Source organism: Sceloporus occidentalis, unplaced genomic scaffold (genome assembly GCF_023333645.1).
Source record: "Sceloporus occidentalis isolate IW3139 unplaced genomic scaffold, rSceOcc1.0.p SCAF_1, whole genome shotgun sequence".
Classification (NCBI taxonomy): domain Eukaryota; kingdom Metazoa; phylum Chordata; class Lepidosauria; order Squamata; family Phrynosomatidae; genus Sceloporus; species Sceloporus occidentalis.
The window spans coordinates 182,461,361-182,473,760 of record NW_028316981.1 but is presented as its reverse complement, the minus strand read 5'-3'; the positions used below and the strand labels follow the sequence as shown (position 1 = coordinate 182,473,760).

At 45.0% G+C, this 12,400-nt stretch overlaps 1 protein-coding gene across 1 annotated transcript; it reads left to right on the top strand.

Annotated features, from left to right (window-relative positions):
- The first annotated feature begins 4,074 nt into the window (after nt 1-4,074).
- Nucleotides 4,075-9,924, top strand: AVPR2 (arginine vasopressin receptor 2). Its single transcript, XM_089534694.1, has 3 exons — nt 4,075-4,086; nt 5,313-6,189; nt 9,722-9,924. The coding sequence occupies exons 1-3, from the start codon at nt 4,075-4,077 to the stop codon at nt 9,922-9,924; spliced, it is 1,092 nt and encodes a 363-aa protein (XP_089390820.1).
- The last annotated feature ends 2,476 nt before the right edge of the window (nt 9,925-12,400 follow it).

Here is a 12,400-nt window from a genome sequence, read left to right as displayed (position 1 = left end):
TAAGCTGAATAAAGTAGATATCTTTAAGAAGGACAATTATTCTGACGCAAGCTTTTGTGACCTATTTCCTTTAGTGGGTTTGGTGCTACATCAACCAGGCCTGGCTTCCATTTTAAATGTATCTGCTTTCCCACATGGCCAGAAAAGACCAGATCTGGCTAGGATGTGGAGAAGCTCCCTCCACCTCTGTCATTCTTGCTTCGGCATCACCTGCCTGTCTCATTCCACTTCTGGAAGGGGAAGGTTTGTGAGGGAATGGTGCCTGTATAAAATATCTCACACAGAGCTGGGAAACCTGTAGCCCTTCACATGTTATGGGACTTTACTTCCCATCAGATCCAGCCAGCCTGGCCTATGGTGAGATATTATGGGAATAGTAGTGGTGGTACACAGGGTCTCCACCTCTGAATTGAAATGCATCAGGGCAGGAGACCTCTGGCATACCAAGAGTAAAGAGCGAGGGAGCACAAAAGCTGGCTTGCAGCTCAATTTTCTGAATTGCTTCCCTTCTGTCACTTGGCCAAGAGCTAGGGCTGCATAATTTGTGGTCCTTCAGATAAAGTGGGAAAGCTGCACACACATACACAACCTGGCAGGCTGCCTGCTCAGCCATTCTGCCCCCCTCCTAGCTTCGAACAAGACCATTAAAGGTTCTGAGGGGTGGAACTTTAAAATTATTCAAGAAAAAAAGGGGAGAGGAAGGTGATAGCTGAGATTTAGGAGGGATTTGTCATCAACAGGTAGGTCACTCATTCCCCTAGCATCTGCCCACAGAGGCTCCCCAGTGTGTGGCAAAGGAGTGTGTTCGAAGGGGGCACCCTCAATTCCTGTGGGGTGGAATACTGAGCAAAGTTGTAGGACCTCAGAGAGTTGATGCCTTTGTACTGAGAGATGACTTCAGAATTTGTGTTGTTGTTATGTGCCTTCAAATTGTTTCCGACTCTATCATGGGGTTTTCTTGGCAAGTTTCTTCAGAGGGGCTTTGTCATTGCCCTCCTCTGAGGCTGAGAGAGTGTGACTGGTCCACTTCAGAATACATGCACACAAACACACTTATCTCCCCAGTACAATTTCCAGATCTCAGGACCTTTGGTCCAGAGTGAGCAGGGGGATGGATGAGGTGATCCATGAGGTCCCTTCTGACTTTTATGATCCTATGGTCATGAAGGCATAGGGTTGCCAGAGTGAAAATTGAAAAGAACCCCTAAACCTGTAACAGTCATGTAGAAAAGCAAATTCCAGCAGATATTGCTTGTTACCTGGCTGAGTGACCACCAAAATCAGCTAAATTTACACAGCTGTTGTACAGGAACCATCTCCAGTTTTCATTCTGGCAACCCTATCAGGGTAAGGGGGAAGAAACTCCAGGTGAGAGCACTGTCTTGAAAAGGGAGTGTATATCTACCTCCTCCTTAGTTAAACATGGTGTTTTTTATTTGAATGGCATACTCTGTGCAACTGTGGCTGATGTTTAATGACATCACCAGGGTCTGCAACTGATAATTTAATTTATTACATTTTATTTTTATTTATTTGCCATCTTTTCCCCAGCCCTGGGACCCAAAACAGCTTACAAATGTTAAAATAAATGCAATGATAGGTTCAAATCATAAAAAGTTAAAATATAATTAAATCAGTAATACAATCAAAGCAATTAAGAACATACGTATTAAAAAAAATCTGAACAACATAGCACATTATTGAACGCTGTTTCCCATACGCTCCACTAGCATTTCAAAGATGAAAATCAGGACCCATGTGATTGAGCAACATCACAGTATGATCAAAATGGCAAACATTATTAATGAGAAAGAAGAGAAAAGCTAGAGAGGGCTGCAACAGTTTACTTTTGCCTGAGCCTACTGGGAAGAGCAAGATTCCACCCCTTCTTTTTACTCCATGATGCTTAAACTAGTACAAACTACTTTTGCACTTTGAACTCAGTTTGCAGCAACCAAAGTAAGCTGAGGACAAAAGGGGAAAGTGGGAGGCATCAAGAGAAGCTGGGATATTTAAAAAGCAGCTGAAAAAGTGGATGACAGGAGTATAACTGGACAGTTATTTCCACATCAAGGCAGTTGGAAGGTATGCTTTCCCCAGTCAATCATTCCTCAATCGTCTTACGAAATCAAAAAGGTCTACCTTTGGAAAGATAGCATGGGAACCACCAATCTAGCCTCCAATCCAAGTAGTTAGAGCACTTTACAGAAATTATTTTAGGAATCTTAACTTGTAGAGTAGGCCAGGATTCTTGGTGGTTCAGAGGAGTCTGCTCCTTGTCTAGTTGCCCACTTCATCTTATGTTTCTGATGGTGAATTTAAATGAACAGGGCAACTAGGTTAAAAGGAGGATAGAGCTGAATGCACCTTCTTAAAAACAGTTATGCAAAACTGCAGGGCAAACTTTGTTGTTGTGTGCTTTTAAGTCATTTCAGACTTATGGGGACCTTTAGGTTAACCTATAATGGGGGTTTCTTGGGAAGATTTGTTCAGAGGCAGTTTACCATTGCATTTCCTTAAGCCTGAGGGTATGTGACTTGCCCAGGGTCCCCCAATGGGTTTCCATGGCCAAGCTGGGAATGGAACCCTGGTCTCCAGAGTTGTATTCCAACACTCAAACCACTGCACCACACTGGTCCAGGCAAGCTACACCTGTTGACATACTCCTTTTGCCCCCAGCCTCCCTATTGTGCAGTTATGAATAGAGCTTTTGCATTGCTGAGCAGTGTTGTAACCAATATTTCTTCAAAAACGAGAAGGGAGAGTTGGGTGGAGAAAGTATTTCTGTTTCCCTCTCAGATAACTGGAGGTAGATTGTCAGGTCAGGAGGGGGATGATAACATCTCTCTGCCCCATATCCCCTTGTTTGATAAGGTGATGAGAAATGAAGTGGAAAAGAGAGAGAGGAGGAACCAAATTCTATTAGAGTAAGCATATGGGATTGGCCTACAGATCTGAGTTTCTAGGTTCTTTCCACCACTTCCTTCCTTGCTGCTCTTCGGTCTGCTTCCTTGAACCATGGAAAGCAGATGAAAAGTTTTTCAGGTGCAGCTTTCCCCCTTTCCTCTTTGAAGGAGGCTTCATCTGTTGTATTTATGTCTGCCAAACCTCTTACGATATAGCTAAATGTGATCTTTTATAAGCCAGTGTGGCAGAATGGTTTGAGGATTGGACTATAACGGAGACCAGAGTTCGAGTCCCAGCTTGGCCATGTAAACCCTTAGACAAGGCATACTCTTTCAGCCTTAGAGGAAGGCAATGGCAAACCTCCTTTGAACAAATCATGCTTTAAAAAAAACCATGATAGGTTCACCTTCAGCGCAAATGACTTAAAGGCACACAACAACAACAACAACAAGTGCATCAATTGTACTTATAGTTTTTTGTGGTTTTTTTGGGCTATGTGGCCATGTTCTAGAACATGGCCACATAGCCCGAAAAAACCACAAAAAAACTATAGATGCCGGCCATGAAAGCCTTCGACTTCACAATTATAATTATATTACACAAACATACATACTGTATAACAAAGAGCGAAGCCTTTTTGTTTCGGGAGTTGATCGACTTAGGGTGACTTTGTTCCTGGAGTCAACACTGATCCTAGGCTTTACATAACTGGATGGAGGAAATCAGCCACCTGCCTCTTTCTCCTGTAGTCCCCTCCCTTCCTTTTCATGATGTCTCTCATTCCCTCTTGGAGGAAAAGTCCACCCACTGCACAGCCAATGTGTTTGGCATCTGGTCAAATTTCATCAGCTTCCCACCCTCCAGAACTGGGAGAAAGCCAACCCAGTTTGAAACCCCACCACCACCACCTCCCTTGGCTCCCTCCCTCCTTCTGGTTACCCAAGATTCTGCACAGAGTTTCTCACCAGGAACAGCCCTTTCACTCCCTTGCTGTTAAGAAGGACTTGGAGAAGTTCAGAATCAAAAATACGGGCACAGTGGCCCTTAAGAAGGACTTGTTGATCCTTTGAATGAACTGGTCCTTCTCGTTCTGGTGGGTTCTGCAAAGAAAAGGCGAGTGGACAAGCTGTGGTTTCACCCTTGCAGCCCCTATCAAGTGCTCTGACCATGGATGACAAGGTAAGCATTTGTTGCAGCATGTTGCAGCACTAAGGTTTGGTGTGGCCTTTAAAAGCAAAAGATTCTGCATAGCCTCCAGGACTGGACTGGCGGGGACAGTCCCAATTAATCCTCTGTCATCCCACTATTCAGCTGTTTTTAAAATGTCACCATTTCTATGTCCTCCTCCCATTTTTCCCCTTTGTCCCCAGCTTACTTCAGTTTCTGCAAACTGAATTCAAAGTGCAAAGTAGTTTGCACACCATTAACTTAGCGAGAGGAGAGGAGAAACCGGGGGGGGGGGGTCCTCTAGTGCTCCTGATCAAACTACAAATCCCAGGATTCCATAACATTCAGCCATGGCAGATAAAAGGGAATCATATTACTGTAATTGTGCGGAGTGAAATGTTCCCAGGTCTTGCTGGTCCAAACCTAAATCTCTGTCCACAAGAGAATGTAGGTAGGTAACGATTTCTACAATGCCTCAGGTGCACAAGTAGCTTGCCTGAAATCCTTTCCCAGGATCTATCACAGTGTTTTATTGAGTTATAGCAGTGCACCCCCTTCATAGGGTTGCAAAACACGATGTGTGTCTCTTGTGGTTTCTTGTTGACATGCTGGGTTGGATAGCTCCTGAATTAATGTATGTGTGCTGTGGTGCTTTTGGAAGTTAGTTTTTTGGGCTACAGGAGTCGCCTAACCAGCATAGCCAATGGCCACTGTTATAGTGCTATATTCCACTTTAAGTGCCATGGCAACATCCTATGAAAACTTCAGTTTTGCAGTTTAAGGAGAGGTATTTAGAATTCTCAGCCAGAAAGCTCTTGGGTCTCACCAACTGCAAACCCTAGAATAGCACAGGATGTTGTCATGACAGTTTAAGTGGAATATAGCACTATAACAGTCTAGTGTTATAAAGAAACAAAATAACACTAGTCCACAATATAAGAACAAGAGAAGCCCATAGGCCCGAGCTCTGCAGGACTCATGTTTTATATATAAAAAAGGTTAAAACATATAAAACCTGGAAACATGGTACACTACTATGAAGTCCCATTAAATACAATGGTATATAAAATGGTGTCACGTTTATAAAATGGCTAAATCAAGGTTTATATTTGGGGGGATATTTTCAAGCTGCAGGTGGCTGAATACATGGATGAAAATTCCATGGATATGGAGGGATAACTGTACATTTTCCTAATTTTTGGAGGCTCTCATTCTGTTGCTCTTTCTCTCACACACAGATCTTTTGGCAGATACAAACATTCAACCTGTCTTTGACACTGCCTGATCCCACTGCCTCCAATGCTTCCTTCCTCCCTTCCGATGACCGGGATGTGGCACTAGCCCAAGCAGAAATTGCCATCTTAGCCTCCATCTTCCTGCTAGCTACTCTAAGCAATGGGCTTGTCTTGGGAGCCCTCTTCCGCCGGGGCCACCGAGTCTCTCCTACACCAATGCACTGCTTCATCCGCCACCTCTGCCTGGCCGACCTGGCTGTGGCCCTCTTCCAGGTTCTCCCGCAGCTCATCTGGGACATAACGGACCGCTTCCAGGGCCCAGACATCTTGTGCCGGGCTATCACATACTTGCAGGTGGTCGGCATGTTTGCCTCATCCTACATCATCGTGGCCATGACATATGACCGCCACCGTGCCATTTGCCAGCCTATGTTGGCTTTCCGGAGGGGCCCAGGCACTTGGCACCAGCTGGTGGTGGTGGCCTGGACCGCCTCCTTCCTCCTCAGCCTCCCTCAGCTCTTCATTTTCTCCAAAGTGGAACTGCCCAGTGGAGCTCATGAGTGCTGGGCCACCTTTGCTGAGCCCTGGGGAGCCCGGGCCTATGTCACGTGGGTGACCCTGATGGTTTTCATCCTTCCCACAGTCTTCATCGCCACCTGCCAGGGCATGATCTTCTGTGAGGTCCATCGCAGCCTTCAGCTAGGGCCAGAGGGAGCGCTGAAGGGCAGGGGGAGCCGGCGTGGGTCTTCTTCCATATCATGTGCTGTGACCAAGACTCTCAAGATGACGCTAGTCATTGTGCTGACTTATGTCTTTTGCTGGGCCCCTTTCTTCCTCGTCCAGCTTTGGTCGGTTTGGGATCCACAGGCACCCATTGATGGTGAGCAGGGCCATTTTGAGACTTGCAAAAGAGCCTCTGAACCAGGGGAAGGAAACAGGCAGCTCTCCAGATGTTTTGTTGGACTGCAAATCCCAGCATTCTTCATCATGGGTTATGCAGCTTAGGGACCCTAGAAGTTCTGGTCTGCCCCTCCCTGACCTAAACTGGGTTGAATTTAAGAGAGCCTCATAGCTATCCCACAGAAACAGAAAATCATGTAAAAACTTGAAGTGTGGTACTTTTTTTTTTCATCTTGTAAGGCCTCTCATCTGACACCTGAAACTATAGCTTGCTTAGATTACACATACATTAGACATGGACAGGGAGGTATTCAACATCATCATTCATTTGCTTATTCTCCAGCCAGGTTTCATACAAACTGCAGTCTGATGCAGAATACAAATCTCTATTACAGTACTTTATGCCAGCCTTCTCCAACCTTCTGCCTTTCAGGTATTTTGGACTACAACTCCCATCTCACATTGAGTAGAGTTGATAGGAATGGCTATCCAATATGCAAGCCTGGGAAAGGCTGCCTAAAGCAAATCATAATGACCTTTTAAGTATCTTTTAAGGGAGAGCCTGAAAATGTGAGGCTGATGTTGTTAGATTGCCTCCCCGATCAGCCCTAGCTGAAGGATTATGGGAGCTGTACTCCAGCAATATCTAGGGATCTATTGGCTTCCATATCAGTGGGATGGTGAGACTGTACCTTATTATAGACTGAATTTAAAAGGAGCTGTCCAAAGTGTAGAACTCTCCTCAAACTAGGTTCAGCATCTTGGACATCTCCTTTAAATTTGGACTAAAAGCCAGAGTGGATTCACAGCCTCACTGACATGGGAGCCACAGCCACCACTTATTTTATGGTAAGCTGAGTTGCATCACAATGCCACATTAAACAACGCAAAACTGTTCAGGATGTATATATATTTATATTTGTTGTTGTGTGCCTTCAAGTCATTTCTGGCAGCCCTATCATGGGTTTACTTGGCAAGATTTGCTCAGAGGAGGTTTGCCATTGCCTTCCCCTAAGGCTGAGAGCATGTGACTTGCCTAAGATTACCCAGTGGGTTTCATGGCCAAGATGAAAATCGAACCCTGGCCACAGTCAGAGTCCATCACCCAAACCACTGTGCCATGCTGGTTCTCCATATATATCACACAGTCACATTACTTTGGCATCCCACTAGACGCACAACCTTCTCAGTCCCTGTACTAGGCAGATATTTTATGGCACACAACCAGCGCCCCCAGGAGGCTTCAATGCTCTGGCCTGGCTACCTGGATCCTTTGTGTCTGGTTTTGCTAACCTGTTTCCTACCACCCACATCCCGTATCACATCCTTTGACAAGCACCATGACTAAGGATGCCTGAAAAATCTCTTCATGAGCTTAGAATCATAGAATGAACTGGGAACATGCTTATGCAGAAAAAATAAGGTGATTTGCACACACTGTATTGATTAATATTGTTTATTGTGACCCAGAGGATATACTGTAAGCACTATGTGACAGAGAAAAGCACATTAGTTGCAATGGTAGTTCTATGAATGCTCATCTGAGCCATTTTCACCAATAGGTTTTCTGCCTGCTCAGGACCCATTTTAGGAACCTTTTAAGCTATAGCCTTTTGGCAGGAACTCTGACCCTTTCCTTGCACCCATCTCCCCAATGCTTTCCCTCTATTCCTCTCAGACGACCATGCAAGCAGCTTTATGGAAGCATTCCTTCTCCTTTAAGGACTGGCAAAGAGTCTGTCCTTCTTCTCTTCTTGTTTTGTTTTGCTTTTTATTTTTATTTCACTCTTTCCTTTTTTGCATTTATTTTCCTTCATGTTCTGTCCAACCAGCTCCTCATCCCACCCCAGATTCTTGCCTAAAGCTTTTCTCTTGCTATCCCATTGCTCCGTGACCAAATGCTCCTTTTTAAAAAAATCTCTTCATGGGCTTAGTGCCAACAATGAAATTGGGAATAAGCTTATGCAAAAAAAAAAAAAAAAGAAGAAGAAGAAGAAGAAGAAGAAAGAAAAAGAAAAGAAAAGAAAAAAAGTCAGTTTGGAGTCATTGTAATGATTTAAACTGTTTATTTTAACCATGAAATTTAAGCACTTATTGGCAGAGAATATGGGTTTTTAAAAAAGGAAAGAAATCAGCACATAATACAAACAACCCACATTGAACATTGCATAATACGTTAGGAGCCAAGCAAGGACTGTATGCAGTGGCGTTGCTGTGGTTGGTGTAACCTGATGTGGAGGGGAATGTAGTGCCTTACCCTCCCTTCTTCTACTCTCTCTTCACTTCTTCTCTCCGGCAGCTGACCACCCACCCAGACTGCTGCTGAGGGGGGTGGCACTGCAGCCTCTGGAGTGCCTGTTCAGGATTCAACATGTCTGCTTGCCCAGCAGCCACATTGGACTCTAAAGTCACTCCCTCCCCAGCAGTGACCACCTTCCGACTCTGAAGCCATTGCCACCGACCCCCAGCAGTTGCAGCTGCTGAGGTGGATGGCACTGCGACCTCCGGAAGGCTCATTCAGGGTCTGGCATGGCAGCTGGGTGATTGAGAAAGGAAGTTGACATCCTTTCTCATTCACCCAGTAGCTGCACCAACTGCCCCACCAGATGTATACCCCTCTCTGGGATGTCACCCAGTGCGATCCACACTCCCCGCACCACTTCACTGACACCTCTGACTATATGGATTAAATCACCCTGAGTAGTTAGTTCTCACCTAGAGCAATGCTACTCAAAGTAGTGGTCCAAGGTCTGGTGCCAGTCTATTAGCCATCGATGTTCAATCTCTAGAGAGTTCCCAGGAAAGAAAGAAGTGATTGTAGCCAGTGGGCACAAATATTATTTTGGTCCCTGGAACACTGGGGGGGGGGGATTGCTAGTACCTCACATCAAATAGTTTAAGAAGCATTTATTCACAGAAAGAGTGTGGGTCACTGGGAGCCCATTCACACTGAACAATTACAGTGGAATGTTGCCAACCATGGGGTTGCCATCAGTGGATTTCAGCATTGTCCCAAATGGTGGCACATACACATGGCCGTACTAGCGGCTGCTCACATAACCCACCTCCATTAGAGATAATAGGACTTGAGGTCCCATGCTTTTCATATCTGATGCAGGGTCCGGAATAGATTCCCTGCAGATACGAAGGTCTGACTATACAGCACCCTTATCCCACTTTGACTGCTATAGTTCTGTGCTATAGAATCCTGGGATGGACATTTAGGATTCTCATCCAGAGATCGTTTCTAGTGCCTCTGACCAAACTATACATCCCAGGATTCCATAGGATGGAACCATGGAGGTTAAAGTGGCATTATAGCACTATGATTGTGTAGTACAAACAGGCCCCTGGAATCCCTGGCTTCTAATCCCAAATATGTGCAGGCACAGTGGTTACCTAGTGGTGAGGGAACTGGACTCTGCCTATTCCAAGATGCTCTGGCTAGAAATCTTCTTGAACATGCTTCAGGACTGAACTATATCGATCTTCCCTCCTTTACTCTCCTCCAGGTCCAGCTTTCACCCTCCTGATGCTTGTTGCCAGCCTCAACAGCTGCACAAACCCCTGGGTCTATGCCACCTTCAGCAACAGCATCTCAAATGAATTGTGCCGAATCTTCTGTCCCCAGCTAGCCCGCCAGCGCATGGGATCCTTACACGAGGACTCTGCCCTCACAGCCTCCTTCTCCTTTGGACGGGACACCTTCTCCTGAAACACCAACCTGTAACCCATCAGGCAGCACTTGGAAGGAAAAAGGCCCTGTAGAGTTTCCCTTTGAGCAAACAGTGTAACACAGTGCAAGAACATGCCAGGAAACAGAGGAGCCAGCTTTGACACAGCAAGGCTCAGTCAAAGGATGTTGCATCACTTAGGACTGCGAGACACCTCTTAATTTAATGAATGATGAAATGGTGAAACTATTTCTTTGAGAGGGTATGAGCTTAGAACAGTACAGTCAGCCTTCCATATCCACAGACTTTTTTATCCACGGATTCAAACATCTATGGTTTCAAAAAAAAAATTTAAATATAAATTCCAAAAAGCAAACCTTGATTTTGCCATTTTATATAAGGAACATCATCTTATTATGCCATTGTATATAATGAGACTTGAGCATCCACAGATTTTGGTATCCATGGTGGGGAGGGGGTGTTCTGGAACCGAACCCTGTGAATACCAATGGCTCGCTGTATTTTGTAAAAGGGACTATCTATGTTTCCCATAACTTTGTCACTGTCACTGCAGTCCTGACTTGCTGACTTACCCATTGCGAACAGGTCACTGATGTTGTTTGTGTGTGTATATGTGCCTTCATGTTGCCTGTCAACGAGGCCCCATGATTTTCATAGGATTTTCTTACTGTTGGAAAATTTAGAAAACTGCTCTCTGGTTCCACCAAATAGCCAATTCAGATGTTGTGTCTTGGAAATTCTGAGAAAAATGCCAATAGTATTACAAATTATCCTTCCCAGATGCAGCATGAGGCAGATGCTCGTGCCTTCCTTCCCTTCCCCTCCCCTCTTCCATTATTCAGACTCAGTCAGCCCACAGCCCCAGAAATGAACTAACATGCAGACAACCTTTTCTATTGTCATTAAAAATTAGTGAATTAAAGGCATGGCTGTTGCAGGCAAAAAGTAACTCCATTGCAGTTAATTTTTGCCCAAAACCCTAGTTATAGATGTAGTTGTTGCTTCTTGTTGTTGTAAACCTTCAAGTCATTTCTGACTTACGTTGACCCTAAGGTATCGCACCTTACCCATGGGTTTTTCTTGGCAAATTTCTGCAGATTAGGTTTGCCATTGCCATACTCTGAGGCTGAGAGAGTGTAACTTGCCCAAGGTCAGCCAGCAGGTTTTCAAAGTTGCCTGTGAATGGACATCTCCAGGACCCCCTGTCCTCCACTGTTCTGTTTGGGTCTTGTAGATTAAGGCTCATGGCTTCCCTAATTGAGTCTATCCATCTGGCATTCAGTCTTCCTCTCTTTCTGCTGCTTTCTGCTGCTTTCTGCCTTTCCTAGCATCATTGTCTTTTCTAATTAGTCATTCCATCTCATGATGTGGCCAAAGTAGGACAGCCTCAGTTTGATCACCTTGTCTTCCAGAGAAAGTTCAGGCTTGATTTGTTCAAGGACCTATTTGTTCATCTTTGTGGCTGTCCAAGGAATTCTCAGAACTCTTCTCCAGCACCACATCTCAAATGAGTTCATTTTCTTCCCATCTGTTTTCTTCACTGTCCAGCTCTCACATCCATACATGGTGATGAGGAATACAATGAATTGGATGATTTTAATAATAATAATAATAATAATTTTTATTTATATCCCGCCTTTCCAATTGCATGATCAAGGCGGCTTACAAGACAAGAAACGATAAAATACAAGTAAACATCACAATATAAAAAGTTTAAAAACATCATTACTAGGGGTAGGAATGGGAATCTATACAAATCACAATTCACTAGGGGCAAGAAAAAGACAATATATTGCACTAATCCGGGGTCGAAAAACAGAGGGCAAGGAGCAGAGAAAAAACACTATTACCTAAAGTGAAAAAGCCAACTGGAATAGATGCGTTTTTAATTGTTTCTTAAAAGAAACTAAAGATGCAGAGGAACGGAGCTCTACAGGGAGCTTATTCCACAATGAGGGGGCGGCGATAGTGAAAGCCCTCTGTGAGGTCCTCACCAAATGGGATTTAGGGACCTCTAACAAATTGGTCCCAGATGTTCTGAGTGTGCGGGGCGGATTGTATGGGGAGAGGCGGTCCTCCAAGTACCCTGGGCCCAAGCCATTTAGGGCTTTATAGGTCAAAACCAACACCTTGTATTGAGCTCGGAAGCGAATGGGTAGCCAGTGGAGATCTTTTAAAATAGGTGTTATGTGGTCTGTCCTGGAACTACCAGCGACCAGTCTGGCTGCCATATTCTGCACCAATTGAAGCTTCCGGGTTTGGTACAAGGGTTGCCCTATGTAGAGCGCATTGCAGAAATCCAATCGAGAGGTTACCAAAGCATGTACAACAGTTTCAAGGTCCCGACGGCCCAGGTAGGGGCGCAGCTGGCGTATCAGCCGAAGCTGATAACAAGCACTCCTGATCGTCGCGTCCACCTGAGATGTCAGATGAAGCGACGAATCAAGGAGTACTCCCAAGCTGCGCACCGAGTCCCTCAAGGGGAGCGTGACCCCA

Coding starts and splice junctions, on each gene's coding strand:
- AVPR2 (XM_089534694.1), top strand. Junction 6,190..9,721: donor TCCACAGGCACCCATTGATG/GTGAGCAGGGCC, acceptor ACTCTCCTCCAG/GTCCAGCTTTCACCCTCCTG.